Here is a 22,074-nt window from a genome sequence, read left to right as displayed (position 1 = left end):
TGACGGCTGCCTGCAGTTGGGACATCCATTCCTGGGTCCATTAGGGCCTGAGACAGGCTAATATTGTACAGGATGAAGGGATATGGGACCAGAAATATCCCTGATGCACCCCTCTCTTCCACTGCAAAGATCGAGTACAATCACAGTCTGACCCAAATCTCACAAAAGCTGTAAGCCTTTCATGCAAAGAATGTAAAAAGGAGAGCAAGGTGGGTTCGACCCTAATGGACCCAAGCGCGGCCCAGAGCTTAGATCTAGTAACTCTGTCAAAGGATGAAATTAGGTCCATGAAGGCCAAATGGACTGCCCCCTTGAAGAACCGGGTTTTCTTAGAACCCAGCGGTGCCAGGGACACACCCGAAGTCTTCGGATTCTCCTGTCTTGGAATACAGAGACACGGAATACTTCTGGATGGCGTCAAAGATCAAATTTATTAGCTGCAGCTAGTAACAGTAAACCAAGCAATACAACACGGTGTACAACTTAGGAAACTGCTCAATTTCATAGAGCAAGACATCACTTTTTATACACCATATTCTCATTATAAATGTACACCCACTGCGCAAAATTGTGACCAATAGGACACATTTTCTAACTGAGTATCACATTAACAAAAACCCAATTTACAGTAACCCAACCCAAAAGTTAATTATTAGGACTGTCCCAAATTCAATTTCCACAAGCCGGACAAACCCATAATTGAAAGCACTACCCATGTAATGAAAAGTCGTAAGATAAGAAACAATTCAGATGTTGAGTAGGATAAGATATGTGCAAGAAACTAAAAGTTAACGATATCCTGAACATTGATTGGCAATTTTAGACAACGATCAGAAGGAGAAATTGGCTTCATGAAAGGGTCAGTTTCAGGTGATGGGGTCAGCGTCCTACAGTTCACTCACAAGTCAGAAAAGGGCCTGTTAATCCATACATGAACAATGAGGCCCATGCAACTTTGTTTGTTCGGTTACCTCCACTGCCTACGTGAGGGCAACACAAAATGGCGTCTTGAACAACGTAAACAAAATGGAGCCTGGTTCGAAATCACGGAACCTCACCATCCCTCGCCCTGGTGAACTTTGCAGTCATCAGCTATCCATCAGCGAGATGGGACAGTAACCATCAGGGTCGGCCTTGCCCCTCTTTTTAAAAAATTGGGACTATGATGGAGCTTTTCTGGCTGATGGTAAGCCTCACTCTGATAGCTGCATTAAAGTGCAGCTTCTGCATAGGGGCCCAAAGATCCACCTCCTATTTGAATAGAACCCCAGGGATGCCATCAGGGCCCGGGGACTTACCATCTGAAAGAGACATGATGGCTTTCCTGAATTCCTACCAATGCAGGCAGACATCAGGTCTGATTCACTCTCATATGCTGGGGACGCGCAGGGTTTGAGATCGTAAATGGCCCTGAAGTGAGTCCACCATGCCTGGGGTGAGCCTGGATGCTTGTTTTATCTCAGGAAAGAATGGGATGGTTCATTACCTTCCAGAACTCAGAACATTTACACTGGGCACAAACCTCCAGGAACATTTCCCAAAGCTACCGCCTAAGTGCGTTCTTCCTCTCACAGCGATCCACACAAGAACTGGCTCTAGACCTCTTGATTTCATCCCCTTCACATGGCTGCCTGTGCAGAGAGGCCATAAGTATTCTATAGGCCTTGCAGCATGCCTTATCAAAACATTTTACGGGTAGCGCAGAATGGACTGCTGAGAGGGGCAGTAAGGGCAGACTTAAATCCGGCTATGTTGTCAAAAGCGTGTAAGATGTTTGAGTCCGAACCCGCATCATCAAGACAAACACTAAAATCCTGATAACATGCAGAGAGTAAAGAATGATGTAAGTGCACTGGAGCCACCTAACCCACTTAAGTCTGCGTCCCTGTGCTATGGGGAGGACCAGTTCCAAAAAAAGGATTTCTTTATTAAGCGTGTGTCTCACTTAACTATATTTTTGTAAATTGGTTTGAGTTTTTTCTGTGCTGTGATTTGACTCTTTACTTTCTGTGTTGCATACATTCTTCACACATTGCCTCTAAGTTAAGCCTGACTGCTTTTGTGTTTTGGGCCAAGCTACCAGAGGGTTAAGCACAAGTCAATTTAATCACTTTTTTTGGTTCACCCTGACAAAGATTGCGTTTGATTTTTAGGTCTCGCTGAGCCAGCGCATGCGCTACTCTGCAAGACATTTAGTTAGTGGCATTACAAAGTGCTACCACCAGCACCAGCTTTGCTTGGCCACCAGCCTTTGCTTGTTCACCAGATTGCGGCCACGCGCTCGTGCATGCGTGCAGCCGCCATATGGCTTTCTGCATTCCACACATGGCTGGATCAAGGCTTTCCTTTTGAATGCTCCTCCCCCTCCACACCACAGAGCGCGTCCAGCTCCTCCCGCTGGCTGCTGCTTTGGGCGCCATCTGGCCACTTTCACTTTAATGGCCTCGGGACCGTGTCATAACACTGACTGCCTGCACTGCACTTGTCCTCTCTGTGAGGGATGCTTCCATGACCCGCAGCTGGTGGAGCGTGCTGCCACTTTCTAGCCATGCACGTGGTGCCTTCTCCCCATGGCGGCCCCGCCTGCTCTGCAGTTTCTAAGAGCCAAGCATTTCGCGCTTTTAGGGTCATTAATGCATAATGTAGCACTGCAGCTCGTTCACCATTAAGGCGTACCCAGAGACGCACTTCGCACTCACATGACAGCACCTCCAGGGATCGCCAGGCGCCATCTGCGCCGAGCTGGATAACACGGAGTGTGGGTTAAGAGTTGGCATCCATCAGCCGCAGCACCAAGGATGCTGCCAGCCCTTCCCTGAGTCAGGCATTAGGGCATCACAAGGGAATCTCCAGGGCGGGTTTACATCTGGATGTAAACAAAAGTATCTCAACTTCAGCAACTGCTCAAGTGTAACTTTCGAGTCGCAAGCTCTATTCACGACCTGGTGGGGTAGCAGGTTCTTTTCACCTTCTGAGGTCGATAACACGATTGTTATTCAGTTAGACTTTTCTTCGTGGAGACCAACATGGAGAAGGCGGCCGCACGGTCCACTTACTGCCTGGACAAACTCTACCTTGCACTTTGGAATGTGCGAGAGAGATAGCGCCTTTACCCCTGCACACATTAGTGAATGCTGTCCGTAGTCTCCAGGGAGTAGCCCTGTACACTAACCACACGGTATGTATTCAATATAGATGCGCGCGGTCTTCCAAAATGCACGAGACATTAGAACTTTCAAAGGGCCTGGTGCTGCTGACATCTTCATGAGCGGATCCACTCCCTCAGAACAGGAAGTACAAGCTCACGTCACCGGAAGTAAGTGGGGTGCACTGGACAGACTGAAGAAAATGCAGCCAAAACTGACAAAGTCATCAGATGGGCTCTAACAGGTGACTTGTTTCTAAGAAAGGGAAGTGGGAAGGGACATCTAATTTGTTTAGGATGAAAAGTGAACATTTCACCAGGTATTTTTCCAATTTTACTCCCACTCAGCTTGCTCTACCCCCCTCCCTTTCCCCCCTCCCTCCTGGTCAGCTTCATTTGTGTCTTCTAGCTGTGAATCATGCTCCTCTGCTTGCACTCCCCCTCCCTTCTCCCCTCCTCTGCGTCAGTTTCATTTGTGTCTTCTATCACTGTGAATGCTCCTGCTTCCACCAGGCACACACATCATCAGTCGTCAGTGCATGCATCCACCAGGCACACACATCACCAGCCGTCAGTGCACGCTTCCACCAGGCACACACACCACCAGCCATCAGTGCACGCTTCCACTAGGCATACATACCACCAGCCGTCAGTGCACGCTTCCACCAGGCACAAACACCACCAGCCGCCAGTGCACGCTTCCACCAGGCACACACACCACCAGCCATCAGTGCACACTTCCACCAGGCACACACACCACCAGCCATCAGTGCACGCTTCCACCAAGCATACACCACCAGCCATCAGTGCACGCTTCTACCAGGCACACACACCACCAGCCGTCAGTGCACACTTCCACCAGGGACACACCACCAGCCGTCAGTGCACACTTTCACCAGGCACACACACTACCAGCCGTCACACACTACTAGCAGTCGGTGCACGGTTCGACCAGGCACACACACACCACCAGCCATCGGTGCACGCTTTCACCGGGCACACACACCACCAGCCGTCAGTGCACACTTTCATCAGGGACATACACCACCAGCCGTCAGTGCAAGCTTCCACCAGGCACACACACCACCAGCCGTCAGGACACGCTTTCACTGGGCACACCCACCACCAGCCGTCAGTGCATGCTTCCACCAGGCAGACACACCACCAGCCGTCAGTGCACGCTTCCACAGGCACACACACCACCAGCCGTCAGTGCACACTTTCACTGGGCACACACATTACCAGCTGTCAGTGCACGCTTTCACCGGGCCCACACACCTCCAGCCGTCACACACTACCAGCCGTCGGTGCATGCTTCCACCAGGTACACACCACCAGCCGTCAGTGCATGCTTTTACCAGGCACACACACACCACCAGCCATTGGTGCATGCTTTCGCCGGGCACACACACCACCAGCTGTCAGTGCACGCTTTCACCAAGCACACACACCACCAGCCGTCAGTGCACACTTGCACCAGGCCCAAACATCACCAGCCGTCAGTGCACGCTTTAACCGGGCACACACACCACCAGCCGTCAGTGCACGCTTTCACCAGGCACACACACCACCAGCCGTCAGTGCACGCTTTTACCAGGCACACACACAACCAGCCGTCAGTGCAGCAGGCAGGCTCTTCTCAGAGTTTCTTGGTAAATATGTGTTTGATGCCTGGGAGAGAGTGGGTTGAATTTCGTTAAACCATGCTGAGTATGCAGGTGCAGTGCATGAACTCTTGTGTGAGTGAGTCATGCTGCCTGGGGCGCACTCACTCCACACTTGTAAATTGCACCTGCACCAGGCTTTTTCTCATTTGCAAAGTTCGGCGCATGCGCACAGCTAGGCAGCCCCCACACCCCTGGGAATGGCAGCTTCCTACAACCAGAATGGAAAAAACATTCAGAGCAATGAAAACAAGTTAATTTGATGCAAAGAATTGTTAACAAAAACCATGTCCAGCTATTGTAGATATGGCAACTTAAACAAAACAGCAACACAAAACAAACAAGGATTGGCATAGCCAATAGGTCTCGCTTTTGGACCCTATAAGTATTTAGTTATGCAGCAAGGATATCCTTGGTGCAACAACACCAATTGTTGCATGGCTAAACAAGTATAAGGTCCCAAATGCGAGACCTATTGGCTATGCCATTGCTTGTTCACTGGGACTTCCACTCCTCTCAACTAATATCCCAGTATCTTACAAGCAGTATCTATTGAATCATCAGAAATTACACTGGGACAAACAACATGGCTTCTAGTGTTAGAGTTCAGTTCAAAGTAGCTTTTGCTTAGGCATCTTGAGAATTAAGAAATAACACTTTAGGGACTTCTTCTGGCCTACTTTTCAATATATTTCTTAAACTTCTCCTTACCTGATCCATTCCAGGAAAATGTGACTAATTGGGAGGATTTTTCAGGACAAGGAGCCCCGGAGGCATCCCTAGCGTCTCAATTTAATTTGGTCTGTGATGTGAAGCTGGTGTACCCAAACGTTCTAAAAAAGGACTAGCTATCCAATCAATAAGTGATGAAGATGTAGATGTGAAAGGATGTTTTACATCCAGCAACAACGTATGAATTAGTATGGAACCAGATAACTATATACCACAGCTATTGTTTTGAGTGAGTGGTAAGATGTATGGTTTGTGCTGCCTGCAAATCTGTCTTTGGGTTATGGCATGTGTGCTTGATTTCTGACATGTCGTGGGAAAGGAATCTGGAAGTATTTTCCCACTTAGAGCAGGCACTATTCCAAAAAGCATTGGTAAATGCATTAGGTTTTGCCTATGTGATTAATAATAATCTGTTTTTTTGTTGTAAGTTGTTACTTTCTGAGTAGTTGTACAATATAAGTTACAGAAAATCTATTAAAATATTATGACCTGTTTATGTACAAAAAAGGCAATATATTGTGCTGTTACTGGTGGTATAGTGCTTCTAAGTAAAATAAAAATTTTGAAAAAAAATAAATAAAAGAGGGAAACAATAGAATGATTTGATGTATCTCAATTTTATGTGTTTAGAGGAGTTTAGACCACTTTTGGCCCCAATGCCACTGCAGCTGTGGCACCAGTCAGACCACCACCCTATATTACCTGAGATAACTGCATGTGTGACTGCCTAATTAGTAGTAACATACATTTGCGAAAACATAATTTTGAAAAATGGAGACCTGAGAAGTAAGGTAAAAAGCATAGGATGTTAGGTAGCCAGGGTACTGGCACAAATCCGCTCAAGTCCACATCTTTTCAGAACGCAAAGATATATATTTTGAGCAAGCTCCAGCGATTACACCCACCTGTTTCTGCATTAAAAATGTTGGAGCCTTATTGTTGCATCTTTCACAATGTCATCTCCTTATCAGCGATAAGATTTGATTTTCTCTTTACTGAACGGAAAAAGTGCCTCACTTGCTTTTGACCTTTTTCGCCTGTAGTCGAACGAGAACAGTAAAATTTCCCTCTGAATCTCACAGAGATAAAGTAGATAATTAACCACAAGATGGCAGTGTGGCTGCATGGTTTCTTTTCTAAAGACTTCCGTTGGTGACAATTAATTTTCCGTTATATTTTGGTTGGCTCGCCTATAAAAATAACCAAGAATCTTTACAATAGCTAATTTTAGGGAAAAGTCATTGATTTCCTTGGGTAGACAAGGTGATGGCGATGCGGTTTTTTCAGTGGCAGCAGATGAAATTTAAAAGTGATAAAGCAGAAAGAACCAACAATTATTTCTCTGTGTGAGAGAAAACAAGTTTGTTTCTTCCAAGGGAATTACAATTCCAGCTTGACCTAATGGGAATCTATATAGCCGTGCCAGATACATTTTCATAAGCACGATTTCAATGCGTGCAGCCAGGGAAAGTAAACAAAATGTGCGACACGGTTTCAATGCGTGCAGCCAGGGAAAGTAAACAAAATGTGCGACACGGTTTCAATGCGTGCAGCCAGGGAAAGTAAACAAAATGTGCGACACGGTTTCAATGCGTGCATCCAGGGAACAAAATGTGCGACACGGTTTCAATGCGTGCATCCAGGGAAAGTAAACAAAATTTGCGACACGGTTTCAATGCGTGCATCCAGGGAAAGTAAACAAAAAAGTTCCACACAAAAGTGGAATGAGACAGTATTTTAGACAAGGGAAATGATAAGAGCCCCACTTTTAATATATATTAAATAAAATAGATTTCACAAACACAGTTCAAGCTGTGCATGCAAAACCTAAAAGTTCCACTCAAAAGGGGAAGGACACAGTATTTTTGCTACGGAACTGATAAGCGCCCCCTTTTAGGATATATTAAATATAAGAGATTTCACAAGCACAGCGCAGTGCATGCAAAACCTATAAACCCATCCTACTTTCCATTAATTTTTTTTCTGAAAAGCAAGGTGTTATCAAAAGTGTTGTTAACTCTTGAGCCTAACCTCATATCAGCATTTAAAAGAGGAATTTTGAGACTCAAAGAAATAATTGTTTTATTATAATACACTGTAGTACATGTTATAGAAGAAAGTTCTGTAATTTTTGAACAAACACATTTCAAAACAAATTTGTCTGCCTTGATTCCAAAGGGTATCAGTGGCTATCGAGACTTTTTAGAAACTTATTACATTTCAGATACAAAGCTGCCCCAAGGTGAGCAGAATAGCTCAGATTATGGGATGTTGGACAATAACATACTGGATTTGGTGTTTCTGTGCAAATTCCCGCATTGTTCGTATTTCCACTGAAAATCTTGGCTAATGTCAGAAGCTGAAGTCACTAGGTGAAATACTGTTCATCTGCAGAAATGCCAAGAATTTTGTACTTAAAAAGTTGGCAGTATCTACTTTTTCCGGCTGAATTGCGAATAAAAGGGTACTCGTAACAAGACCCTTAGGGCCTCATTTATGAGTAGTGACGCATCGCTGCATGAAAGCAGCGATGCGTGACTTCTTAGTCCGCCCTCCTTGCTACATGATGGATGCGTCATATTTACTGTATGACGCATCATGTCGCAAGGAGTTACAGATACGTCAGTGGAGTGTGTCACAAAAGTGACGCAACCCAGCAATGTGTCCTTTCACATGGGGCAAGCCCCAAGTGAAAGGGCCTGCGTCAGTCTTAAGCCTGCTGTGAGGCAGGCGTAAGATATTGACGCATTTGCGTCCTGGAAGTGGCACAGTGAAATCTCATAGATTCCACTGCATCACTTCTACGACCCTTTCTTGCTTCAATACGCCCTCTTGCATACATTATACCTGGCGCAGGTATAATGTGGCGCAGGGGTTTACAAAGTGATGCATCTACCTAGATGCATCGCTTTGTAAATATGGCGCGACAAGGCACATTTATTACGCCACTGGTGCTTCACAAAAAGTGACACACCAGCGGCGTAAAAGTGGCGCACAGCCTCATAAATGAAGCCCTTAGTGTGCACTCCATTACACCTTGGAAAATCCAGAACTATGCGAGAATACAAATATTTTTGAAATAGGCCTTTAGTAGTGAAAGCAATTGGTAATGACCCGAGAAGTGTATTTATTCACTAAATTTCTATTTTTTTAAATTAAAGTTGTCACTTGTACATCTACATGCTTATTATGTCTTTGCTATTTTTCTTGGTTGTATGGTATCTCTAGAACAGTTCATGTGTACTGCGATAGACATTTCAGAGATTTCAGTTCCCAGAGCCAAAAACATATCATTGCTGTTGGTTGTGGTAGTACCCAGGCACCATGTTGGTGGAAGAAGGAAAAGCCCACAGCGCCATAGGCTTCGGATTTAATTTTAAGCAGAAATAAGTAGTTGGTGCTTGGGAAAGCCCGTTATTGTTTGATATGGTTCCTGAAGCAATTTGATTAGAATATTGCCTATACATGATGTACTTGGAGGTGGAAAATTGCCACTGTACCCACTGATAAAGTAGCACTGTCTGTGTCCAAGGTATGAATGCAAATGCTGGTAATTGTATGGTCTTACTGAATTGTGACACCTATGGCTGCTCTCCCCTGGTTATTATCCCTTAATTTTTCTAGGATACCTGGTCATTTTGGCAATAGTATAAGTTCAAGTACAACACTACCCTTCTTGCATTATATGTTTTCTTGTCATGCTTTAATGATGAAGACAGTTTAATGGAATTGTATAAACCACTTTCATAATAAAAGCACTAACTCGGCTCTTTACGGAGTAATTCCAAAAGTGGCATACAATATTTTGTAAACAAGTATTTTGCCAAAAATGTTTGTGGTGTTTCTTTGGCCACTCTCACTCAAATTAACCAGTGGCCTGCAAATCTTGGCTCTGAAGATAGATGGCATGTAGGAAATTAGTAAAAAATGCAAGTGGTAGTCAGTGTTTGGTCAAAAAACATTTTCGAGTTATATTCATCTCATTTGGACATCCAATTTGGTGTTACTATAAGAGATTAAAAAAAAAGATGATGTGCAGTTACTCAGGGTTGCGGTGCAAACCTAAGGAGATGACAGTAGTAATTCTCTTTTCTCTTCTAGAGTTATTTGCCCAGAAGGGTGTCTGAAACAGGAAGTTGCCGTGTGGGGGACTGATATCTACACAGACGTGAGTATATTTGTTGAACACATCCATCTGATGTGTTGATTTTTTTTGTATCTTGCAGGAATTATGGCAAGTTACATTAACGTTGACAACAAGAATGAAAAGGTAAATGTGTAATGTTGTATTTCATAAACTTTGCTGCTTCTCCCTCAGGACTCTTCCATCTGCAGAGCCGCAATCAACGCGGGGAAAGTGAGCAATGCTGGAGGCAGAGTGAGAATGGAGAAGAGGCCGGGACAAGGCAGCTACCAGGAATCCACCAGGAATGGAGTAACAACCCGGAGTTATGGTGCCTGGACAGGATCTTTCGTATTTACCTCAGTCAACATCGTATTCCCACCCACAAGCAATCCTCAGCCTCTGGAAGGTAAAACTGAGCAATGCACTAACGTGCAACTGGTGATCACTTCATATATCTTCACAGCTGCCTTTAACTTGCAATAATTTTAACTAGATTCCATCTGATATGATGGCCTACGAGAATAGTGCCTAGTGATGCCTTTTGCCAGGCATCTGCAAAACACCAGCGCATTACATTGCTGAAGAAATTCTACATTGGTGTTGGAGGTAAAAATGTGATAAACTGTTTGTGGTCTAAGAATGAGACTCAACAGGTTTGCTTCACAACATTTATTTAATAGAAACTTCCAGTTTCTGGGCTAATATTTAGAGGCTCATTAGAATGCTGGTCGTCGGAGGCTTTCCAATCAACATCCAATGTTTAAAGCCTGACCTCCTAATGACAATGTAGGTGGTGGGAGTTTAAACCACCCTGTCGTTCCAGCTGCTTGCCGACAGGAAGGAGCCCGTCGGCCAGTCTCAAACTGCCTCATAATCCCTTACGTAGGGATTATAATGTCGGCTTCCAACAGGCTGTCCATGTCGGGCTTTCCGACATGGAAAGCCTGTTTTAAAGTGACTCCCATCCCTCAGCGGTCTCAGGTTGGAGGCCTGGGGGGCACCTATGGTGCAGGGGTTTCCACAAACTCCCATTTCTCTATGGAAGCTTGTGCAGCTGGCAGAAACAGCCCACAGCACAAGCTCCCAAAGAGAAATGGGAGTTTGCAACTGCACCATGTGCGGCTGCATCATGATACTGTGTACGGAACGGCCGACCAATGGTCGGTCAGTTCCCACACCGAAACTGTCAGGTGGACTCAAATCCGCCTGACATTGTAATTAGGACCTCTATGTGCATATCAGCGGTAGCAAGTTCAGGACAGTGTACAATTTGGAGATATAGAACGTGTTTGTCAAAACAACCTGTTCAAGAAGGTTTGGTCACTGTAAACGGACAGGTAATGTGATTGTAAAAAAATAGATAGAGGTCAATGAGCATGGGAAACATTTTCTTCTCTTTTAATTCTAGAGAGTTTACTCTTTGCTAGTTTTTCTAGAATTGTGTCCAGCATTCAGTATGTGAAACGTAGTCAAATTTGAGTCTTTTTACGGTTGATTCCCTTGATATAGGGTCATGTTTTAACGGGTGTCTCAGTATAGTAATTTTGCTTTTCTTTCTTTCAGTTCCTGTTCAGTGCAGCACCACAGCAAGACAACTAACTCAAATCACAGCAGAGTAAGTACAATTGCTTTGCTGCACCTTCATTTATATAGAAGGGAGGCATGACCTATTTGTATTTATTTTATTGGAGAGTCTACCAACCTTAGTTTACATAAATTCAGATTCTCGAATACTCAGGGGTAAGACTGGTTCTTGGGCTGGCAAAAAGAACAGAACAATGCCCTGACCATAGAAAACCTGCAATGGCTAATTACACCTCCCCCACACACATTAAGTCCTTATTCCAGTAACTCAGAAGCTTGTTTTATGAGGCTGAAAAATACTACTGGATACAAGTTGTAACATAGAAATATTCTATGATGGCCAATATGTGTTAACTGGTGTAGGATTGAATGTGTTTCCCAAAATAGGGCCAGATTCAGAAGATATTTATAAAGTGGTATTGTACACGATTATTCAAGCTACTAGAAACCTCATCTACTGTTACTTCATTCGAACCAGGTTTTGGCCAGCAGCTATAAACACCTATGCATGCGATCATATTGTAGAACAACTCATTCAATTATCAGACAGGATCTGCAAAAGGGAGACAACATAGCTAAGTTTATAGGGGCATATGTATCAAGCCCTCATCCCAAAAGGGCATTGCAAATTAGAGAATCGCAAAATTTGCGATTCTCTATTTTACGATTTCATTTAAGGAATCGCAAATTGCAATTCCTTAAATGTGATGTAGAAGGCACCTAAATTGTGCAATTTTGGCATAAGAAATCGCAAATTACCACCTACTGGCATGCCCTTAGGGCATGTATGTGTGCCACATGTGCACACATGCTCATTTCAGAGGTGCATCAGGGTGTCCTTATGACACCCTTGCACCCTTGGAATTGCATTCGCAATTTGCAAGTACCTAATGGGTACTCGCAAATTGCACATTTTTTCCCATTCACTCCTATGTCGCAATTAAGGAATACTAAGGAATCACAAAATATTTGTGAATTTTTTATTACATCTCGTTTTGCGATTCTCAAATAGCGTTTCTCAAAAAATCGCTACTTGAGAATTGCAAATACAGTATTTGATACATATGCCCCTAATTTCTATTTGTGCGGCCAGGTTAGGTCTCACTTATGAGGAGTACTCACGTTTGCTGTGTTTCATATGAGTTTTTCCATGATGAGCCATCACGTTCCAAATTGCTGCCGTGCAGCTGTGTTTACTGATTCTCCAAAGCAAACTGCTGAACATGGCAAGATGTCCTCTAGTTTTGGAGTTCAATTCAAAAGATCCACTAATTAGCCATTAGGCATAAAGAGAAGTGAAAGATAACTCTTTAAAGTGGCATCCCTCCTTAGGTTTCAATATTTTTCTTAAACTTCTCCCTCCCTGATCCATTTCAAGAAAAGATGAATTGTCAAAGAGCTTATGTGGTGCCATGGAGCTCATGTGGCTGCCCTGGGCTCTGTATGTAACCTGGTCTGTGTGGCGAGGGTGATAAACCCAAACCTACTTAAACATGATTTGGCTCCCTACCAATAAGTGCCCAGGAAATAGGTGTGCAGGGGTGACTCATCTAGCGACAAAGTATGAGCTAATAATGAACCACGTGACCACTACAGACTTCTATTTTTGGGTGGTAAGATGTATGGCTTGCTCTGCCTGCAAGTCGGGTAGTGTTTTGGAAGAGTAAACCTTAGCGCATTCTCTTTTGCAGACGAAGATTTTATCAAAAGTTTTGTTTACTTTCAAGCCTTAATTCCCTTCAGCAATTACGTATGGAGCTGTCAGTCTCAAAGGTATACTTTTTTGAAAATCATGCAGTGCGATACATGTTATAGTGGAAATTTCTGTAATTTCTGAGCCAAAGCAATTAGAACCAAATCTGTTTGCCATGATTCCAAAGTTGTCCAGCGAGCCCTGTTAGAGCTCTATAACAAGCCAGTCACTATATGTCTCCTCGGTGGGCACAATAGTCCAGAGTGTAGACTTTTGGGAAATAATTTGCAGGAATTTTTGTTTTAATGCAGATACCCGCATATTTAGCTGATATACCTGCTGGATAACATGGCTGCTTTCAGCTTCTGAAGTCACTGGATAAAAAACTCTTGCTTTGCTGCTGTACCATGAATCTTGTAATGTTTATTTGGTTGCTAACCCTGTTTTGGCTGAAGTGAGATTTTCAGGGCATTTTTCATGAGGTCCTTGACAAGCAGGCCACATCTCCTTTAAATAAACCACAACTATGCTGCAATACAGATATTTTCTAAATGGAATTGAAGTAGTAGAGAGATATGTCTATTGGCCTGAGATAAGCAGCAATATCCACACATTTTCTAATTATTAAATAATAAATTTGCATTTCCTGAAAGAGACTTCTAACCGCAGATTACTCACCTTAGAGTATTGCCCAGGTGTTACACTGGATCTGGAAAATCTCGATCAGTACCTATGGATGCCAGTAGGGGGCATCAATCAACTCTGCATGGGGCGCATCCGCATCGGAAGGGCATTTCAGTGCCCATATAAGCTCCACCTCAGCGCTCTGACATCAGTTTCTTTCCTTCCACGCCAACAGAGCAGATTCAGAGAGCTGCCTTCTTCATTTTTTGACCACTTTTTATGGTCTGGCTTGACTGCGCAGCTGTCGACAGACACATTTATATGAGCATCGCTGCAGGAGCTGTGGCTCCACCCCCATGTTGAGAGCTTGGAATACATGTTTTGATTGAGCACACGTTGTGTGCTTGTCCTTCACGATCATATTGTTTATTTGTCCAGCTGGATGAGTTTGAACTTTCAGACACACATATATATGATACATTAATTCTGTTAGAGTGTCTTAGTTAACTAGATAACCTATGGGGTTTTTCTTTCTCCAGCAGCTGCACAGCTGGGAGGAGGAAAATCATTAACCTACACTGGATTTTTAGGTCTGGCTTGACAGTGCAACTATAACCCAACCTTGTAACCAACACTTACATTAATTATTCTACAGTTCTTTGCATCCACACAGATTCATTTTAATTCCTATTCTATTTATTTATTATGCTCCACCTTACTATACAACTTTTGTTTAAAGACAGATCTCTTGGCATTGCCAACACTTGCTTTTACCTTTTGTTGACCATTTTTCAGAAGTTCCACTCAGTTTGGTAGGGACGTGTCCCATTCTAAGCCTACTGCCTTTAAGCCTTGTGTGGAATGTTGAGTCACAACTGCGTCGAGTGCGAGTCAAAGAACCTCAAAGTGATTCGGGAGTGGGTAATGAAACTCCTGGCAGCTCTGCAGAATAACTCTCTGTGCTATTCTCAGTTTCAGTCCCGTTCTCGAGGTTGCTGTCAGGGCCACACTCAGAGCTGTTCCCACATAATCGTCTTTGCACTTAAACGTCTGATTCTAAGTCAAGTAAGCTGAAGTAGCACAAGAAAAAGAATTTGAAAAGTTCTTCGGCTTTACCCTTTGAATTTCATGGTTCTACGCCTGTTCACACACTCCTTCTGCAGAGCTGGCATCAGGGCCTGCTCATCTATACCCTGTATTTCCCAAAGCCCTAGTGTTGCCTGCCCAACTCAAATATTTTACGCTGCCATACATGCCATCTTTGGGCCAGCAACACCCATTGGCATTCATTTGGGCCCCACGGAAACGTGAGGTGTTGTGGCTGGGTTACTGTCCACCCCTGACACCGGCAGGAACCTCTGGATCTGCACAAGGATCCAATTCTGATACGGGTTCCTTCTTCTATTCCGGCTCCCTTAATCCTGGCAGTGCTTGCCAATGAAAAGCCCGTCATTTTTCCCAACTCTGAACTGGCACCGATAAGACACCACTTGATGTCAATGCCAAAACCATGCAGACATCACTAACCCTTGGATTTTCTGCCCTTTTGATAACCCTTTCCTCCCTGCAGGGGGCGATGAGGAGAAAGGGTTTAGTCATTTGCAGGAGGACCATGATACAGCTGAGAACTGGTACTGGTATGTGTGACACCAGTGGGCTGAACACTTCCCCACACTCTGTTATGGTTTCTCCTCGGGCCCATATTTGGAGGAAGACTGATCCTTCTCTACCATGAAGCACAGGGGAATAGAGGTCCTCGTACTATAGCTGCCAGTATTCGACTTCAAGATCAAAGTCATCACAGAGGTATTACACCCAGAAATTGGTTTGGTTTAGCCTATGCTCTGTTTTAATGAAGCCTTCACCAACGTTCTCCTGGGGGCCTATGGCAAACCTTGCACAGGGGCTCCTGTGCATCGAATGATAACGTCACACCAATGTCCCCTCCTAGATGGCCCAGCCTTCCTCTCCCACAACCCCTCCCCTGAAAGCAGGGTGGCACAGAGCTCAATCTCTAAGGTCAACTGAAATACAGTCCTATCTGCTCTGAACAGTGAAACAGCTTTGGGAAGTGCAACCTTTCTTCCATCAGCCTAGTCTTGTGGTTGGTGAACACCACATACAGGTACTCCTACACCTCACAGGACTCAGCAGCACAGCTACTTCGGATGCATTCCAAGGAGGGTTGTGGCATCCTCAACTAAGCTGTCATGGATGGTCGGGATGCAGAAAAGTTCACCATTAGGTACCGGCTGGACACATCAGACTCCCTAGGGAGAGCCTTGGCCTCCACAATGGCACTGCATCATCATGCCTGACTGTGGTCCACTGGTTTTTCAGGGATGTCAAGGCATCACTGATTGACATGTCCTTCGATGGCTCCTGCCTGTTTGGCAATAAGGCTGACATAGTGATCAAACATCTTCGAGAGAGCCAAGACACCGCCAGATCTCTTGAGCTGTCTTTGTCTGCATAGTGCAGCAGCAATACTTCCACCTCTACCAGGGCATCTATGGGCATTCACTCTACCCACCGGTGCAACAGCCTCTCAGGCCCTTTCATGGAAAAAGCAGCAGCAACCTCTCCAGTCCCAGTCCCTCATCCCCCTGGCATCTGCAGCCTTTAAGCCCTATTAGTACACCTTCCGTCCCACACAGCAATCCTGTTGGTGGCAGGATCAGGCACTACCTGCACAAATGGTCTACCATTACCTCCTAAATGTGGGCACTTTAGAAAGGGATACACTCTCCTTTTCGTGTATACCCCTCAAGAATGGTTGTTGGAGGACCAGCTCTCCTTGTTCTGTCTGGAAGTGCAGGCTATTTTGGCCAAAGGAGCCATTGAGAGTGTGCTGTGACAGAAGAAGTTCATGGTTGCTATTCCCTGCACATTTTGGGTTAGAAAAAGGACGAATGACTTTGCCCTACCCAAGATAGGTGCCCCCTCAACAATTGTTTGAGGAAAGAGAAATTCAAAATGCTCAGCCTGGCTCAGGTCTTATGTGCAATGAATACTTGAGACTGGATTGTAACATTGGACTTGCAATATACTTTCTTTAATAGCCCCATCCTGTGATCCCAAAGGCATTACCTGCATTTCATGGAGAGCCACTAGCAAGTCCAGTTTACTGTGTTCACTTTCGGCCTCATCAGTGCCACTTGGGAGTTCATGAAAGCGATGACAGTGGTTGTAGCTCACCTTCGGAGGTTCCACTCTACCCCTACCTCGACGACTTGCTGCTGAAGGTGAACTCGCTCCGAGCAGTCTTTACTAGGGATGGGGGAAAAACTCCTCTCCGCCGGAGGAGGTCATGGAGTTTTGCCCACTCTGCGTTCCATTTGGAGCACGGAGCTCTGGCAAAGTTTTGCTAACCGCCGCATGGCAGAGTTTTTTCTGGCTCACTAACGTTAAGTTGGCGAGCAAGATTTAGAGACCTCTATCATGATTATCGGGCATCCCAGCAAGATTTCTCAATGCAGGAGGTTGCAACCATTCATGTTGAGCAACAGCACCCTCTGGCATGCCGCTTGGTGCTGTTGACCCTCATTTTACAGCACAGAATAATCTCCTGGTGCAAACAATCAGCACAAGCAGTGCAGCTTGCAGATTAGTGCTGATTTTTTAAGTAACTCTGCTGAATTCCACGGAGTGAAACTCTGTGAGTTCCGCCTAACCCTAGTTGTCATTCACCTTTAGTCTATGGCTAAATGTTTGCATTTACTGGGGTTCAATATCAACGTGGCAAAGTCACATCTGGCTCCTTCTCAGACGCTCCATTTTTTCTGAGCTATTCTGGATACAGTACATTTCTACATCTACCCTCGGGAGCGGAGAGTCCAGGATATTCAGACTCCGTTCCCTATATTTCAGCCTCATTCCTGGATTTCCGTGAGACTGACTCTGGGGCTGCTGGGACTGATGGCCTCCTGCATCCTGCTGGTATAGCATGCAGATAGCATATGCAGGCTCAGTATTGGGATCCGAAGGCTGTAAAGTATCTGTAGTGATGGCTGACAACATAAAATTGGGTCAGCGGCAAACACCTCTTCCTTCTCTATACAAATCTGACAGTGTTGACTGAAGCATTGCTTTTGGGTTGAGGCTGTCATCAGGAAGAGGTGCAAATCAGAGGACTTTGGTCTCCAGTGGAATCTCAGCTTCATGCCAATCGTGTGGAGCTGAGTGCGATTCAGTTGGCACTGAAAGCATTCCCTCAATCCATCAAATGGGAAGGGGTGGTGCAGGTGCTCACAGACAACATCATGAGGTATTGCAACGACACAGCTTGAAGGGGTGGTGGACTATGTGCCCATAAGCTCCACACCTCTGGACTTGGCTGGAGTGCCAGGACATTCTCCAAGTGGTGTAACACCTGGCAGGATCCTTGAACACCAGGGCAAACAAACTCAGCCATTGATGCCTCGCAGATCATATATGGCAGCTACACCAGGAAGTGGCAAGAGGTCTATTTTAAGAATGAGAAGAACGTTGGCTTGATCTGTTAACCACAGCCTAGAGCAGTGATTCCCAAACTTTTGACTCCTGAGAACCCCCATTGAGTCACTACTGCAAGCCGGGGACCCCCAAGCAATTTGTATGATTTAAATTTCAAATATTAAAACAGTAATTCGAACAAAAATACACGTAAGCACACAAAACAAATACTCAATTTACTAAGGATTTTGGGGCCAGATGTACGACCATTTCATTTAGCGCCTCGCAATTGGCAACACATTGCGAGTGCCAAATTGCGAGTCGCTAAATAAAATGTACAACAGTGTGTTTAACACTGTTTGATATTATCAATGGGGTCACAAATTACTAGGCTCATTAATATTAATGAGCCTCTCACAATTTGCGAGCCCTTTGGGAATGCCAGCCCTCCCAGGGATGGTGCCCTGCTGGGCTTAGCAGACCACCATGTCTGGGACTGCTTTTAAATAACGCATTTAAAAAAAATGCAGCCAGTTTACATCCATTTAAAAAAAAGAAAATGAAATGTTTTTGTTTATTTTTTTAAGGGCAGTGGTCCTGGGACCACTGCCTGCCCTTAAAAAATAATTTGCCATGCATTTGGAAAGGGGAATGGGTCCCCGGGGGACTTGAATTTACCATCTACTTGAAGTAGGTGGTAATTGCGAGTATTTTGTAACTGCAATTGCGGTTGCAAAATATTTGTATATGGTTTTGAGGCTATTTGGTTCGCAAGCCCGTTTGCGCATATAAAAACGGGTCGTACATCTGGCCCTTAGTATTTTATATTGAAGGAATTTGCAAAAAAGGAGAACATTTGATGGGAATGTTGGTGCCGCATCTCCGTGACTAACTTTTAAATTGTTGGTTTTATTTCGCAGTACGAGGCTTTTTAACAGCATCAGGTTAATGAATGACTGGGAAAAAACATAAGTAACTAGCTGGTACCAATCCGTGTGCAAGCAGCTCTTCGATGACAGTTTATAGGTCTTTCTGCTTGATAACGATTGTCACTTATGAAGTGCAAAGTAGCAAAAGAATCTCTGTGACAAAAGCAGTAACCACGGACCTATGCGCATAAAATACTGCTTTATAAAATGCATGTTACAGGTTCTTTGCAGTAGGCATAGTAACCCTCTGTGCTACATTAGTAAAGTCAAAGCTGGAACTGAGCAAAACTCTCATCTCTCTCCAGCAGGTACATTAATCACTGGCATTATCTTGACACTTTTATTGTTGCTCAAAAGCTGCTAATTATACAGGAAACTTTGCTGTGCTTTTAAAACTGCTGCCTACGGACCCCCTGGGAATGTGTCAAGGACCCATGGGGGTCTGCGGACCCCAGTTTGGGAAACACTGGCCTAGAGCATGCAGTCAGCACTTCTGGCTATTGGAGTTACCAAAGTGGGTTTCGCTCAGAAACTCATTCCATTTACTATTGGAATTGGGGATGCCTCTATGCCTTTCTGTTTGTCCCTTTCCTGCCCCAAGTTCTCAAAAGGATCAACATAGTCATATCCCAAGTCATCCTAATGGCCCTGGATTGGGCATGGAGAGTGTGGCATCCCAAAATCCTAAGCTTGAGAATCTGTCCTCCGATTAGGTTTCCCCTTTGGGAAAATCCTGTCACAGTAGCAGGGCAGGGTTCTGCACCAGAACCTGAACACACTCCACCATCATGCACAAAGATTGAACGGCAGCATTTAAGAGTTTTTTATCTCCCTCCTAAGGTCTGTGATGTAATCTTGGCAGCCAGTAATCCCTCAACCCAAACTTATTTGTCTGCCATTGAGATACGTTTGAAGCCTGGTGTTCCTCATGCCATGTGGACCTCCTTTCTACATCACTGTTGGAAGGTCTTATGTTTGTTTAATCTTTAGCCCGGTAAGGCCTTGCCCTGAACTCTGTTGTGGGTTATTTGTCACCCATTTCGGCTTTTCTGCAAGACCAATCTTGCCTTTTCAAGACACCTTTTTTGGCTCAACTCCTGAAAGGTTTAAAGGACTTGTTTCCAAAATGGGACTTCAATCTTGTCCTAACATTTCTGAGCTACTATCTAGCTGTCCTCTGTGACTCTTGACCCTTAAAATTGTCTTCCTAATGGCCATTATATTAAGCTTTTCCCCTTACAAACTGTTTCTTAGAATGCATGCATTTTTCCTGCTGAAAGTTCTCACCAATTCCATTTTAGCCAGCGCAATACTCTGTTACCTTTTCCGCCCGCTTCATCCTTCCAAAGAAAAGAGGAGTTACTCCATTGCCTGGTCCAAATACACCCCTTCATTTCAAAATTATTGCACTAAAAACCATCGGTGGATGATCAGCTCTTCAACTGGGTCACTGTAGTGAAACGGGGCAAGGCGGTGCTGAAGCATACCATCTCTCGATGGATTGTACTTATCAGTAAGATCTGATGAACACTACCTAAAAAGCAGCCTCTTGAGGGTTTGAAGGCCCATACAGCATTGGCTCTGAGATTAAAAGTCTCTATCAGAAGAACAAGTTACTTACCTTCTGTTGACTATTCTGGGAGGGAATCTGTTTAACCACATATTCCTCACTGACCCTTCCATCCTAACCTCTCTGTCAACTAGGCCCTTCCCCTTATGATCCCATTCAATACTGCACACTGGTGAAACCACTTTGATCTTTACGTGGCTGTGTTTTTTTGATGAGGAAATAGTCACAAATGAAACTGATGCCAGCATGCCGGTTTGGTGCTGATATGGGCACCGTGATGCCACTTCCAACGCGGACGAAGCTGACATGGAGCTGATCGATGCCACCTACAGGACGGACCCACAGGTAATGCGCAAGATTTTCCGGATCCTGTCTGAATCCTGGGGAATATTCCAGGCTCAGAAATCTGCTGCTAGATAATGTCTCTACCAGAAAAAGGGTTACCAAAGGTAAGTAACTTGTTCTTCACCATTCTATATATCTTTATCATGACTTTGCTACAGTCCCGATTGTGTATTATCTCTTCAACAGGTCATATGATCTGAGAAAGCCATTTGAAAATGAGCTTTTCACAGATCCAGGAAGATATCAGTTTTGTGACTGTAATAGTAACCAGGAGCTATGTTAATAGAAGGAAGAAAGACCAACAGTGCCATAGGCTGCTGATTTCTTTTTGGGTGGAAATATGTAGCGGGCACTATGAAATACCCTTTATTGGTTCAGATAGAGAAGGACTTTGAACCACACCTGATGTACTATGACACAGAATAAATGTTACCTTACACAAGGTTGGAGGTACAAGAGTGCAAACATTGGTTATTGGATGGACTTTGAGTATTCTGCCACTTACAACTAATGTCCACTGTCCATCCTCAAAGGTTAAGAGACATCGAAGACTGACAGTGTAAGACCAACTATAACATTTCCTAGCTTTACGCTTTATTGGATGAGGACAGCTTGAAGGAATTTATGTACCAACTTTCTCATAAGATCACAGTAGGAGCCGGCATTGCTCTCCGGTGGGGGGGGGGACCAGGCGTGAGGTGTCGTGGGGGGAGATTCACGGGGGGTGTTGGAGGGAGGGGTCGCAGGGAATTTTTTTTTTTTAAATTAAACTTACTTTTCCAACCAGTCCCACTTCTCCTCTGCTTCTGCTCTCCTGCTCTCCTGCTGTCCTGCCTCCAATAAGAACAGGAAGCAGGCAGTCAGGCTCCCTCCCCTAAGCCACTCACAACATTGATCGGGATGGCACCCAGCCAGGGGCTAGTGGGGTGGGCATATTGTCCTTACAGACAGCATTGCAGCCTGCATGGAGAATGGAAGAGTGCACATGACTAATTTGGGTGGCCCAAGAGGGCTGGCTAAACACTTTTTGTGCACACAGCAGTGGGCAAACCACAAATCCCCTGCCCTGCTCAAAGAGCAGAGTAGCCCCGCCCACCCACAATGCGCAAAGCAAACATAAAATGGCAATAACTAAAAGTTTTTACCATTTTGTTTTCTGTCTTTCTAGCTCTGCAAGAAAGCAGTGGGGCGACACTCATTCGCCCTAGTGGAGGAGCAGCCCCTGTAA

General features: G+C 44.7%; 1 protein-coding gene across 1 annotated transcript in view; it reads left to right on the top strand.

Annotated features, from left to right (window-relative positions):
* The window catches only part of LOC144754936 (uncharacterized), a 403,817-nt gene that overhangs the window by 223,394 nt on the left and 158,349 nt on the right, over window positions 1-22,074 (top strand). The window contains exons 13-15 of the mRNA XM_078643299.1: window positions 9,643-9,709; window positions 9,860-10,073; window positions 11,231-11,282. Coding sequence (XP_078499425.1) covers window positions 9,643-9,709; window positions 9,860-10,073; window positions 11,231-11,282 — 333 coding nt within the window. The remainder of the gene's footprint in view (window positions 1-9,642; window positions 9,710-9,859; window positions 10,074-11,230; window positions 11,283-22,074) is intronic.

This window comes from Lissotriton helveticus, chromosome 1_1, assembly GCF_964261635.1.
Source record: "Lissotriton helveticus chromosome 1_1, aLisHel1.1, whole genome shotgun sequence".
Lineage (NCBI taxonomy): Eukaryota > Metazoa > Chordata > Amphibia > Caudata > Salamandridae > Lissotriton > Lissotriton helveticus.
The sequence above is the reverse complement of the archived record's forward strand: the minus strand, read 5'-3'. Positions and strand labels throughout refer to the sequence as shown.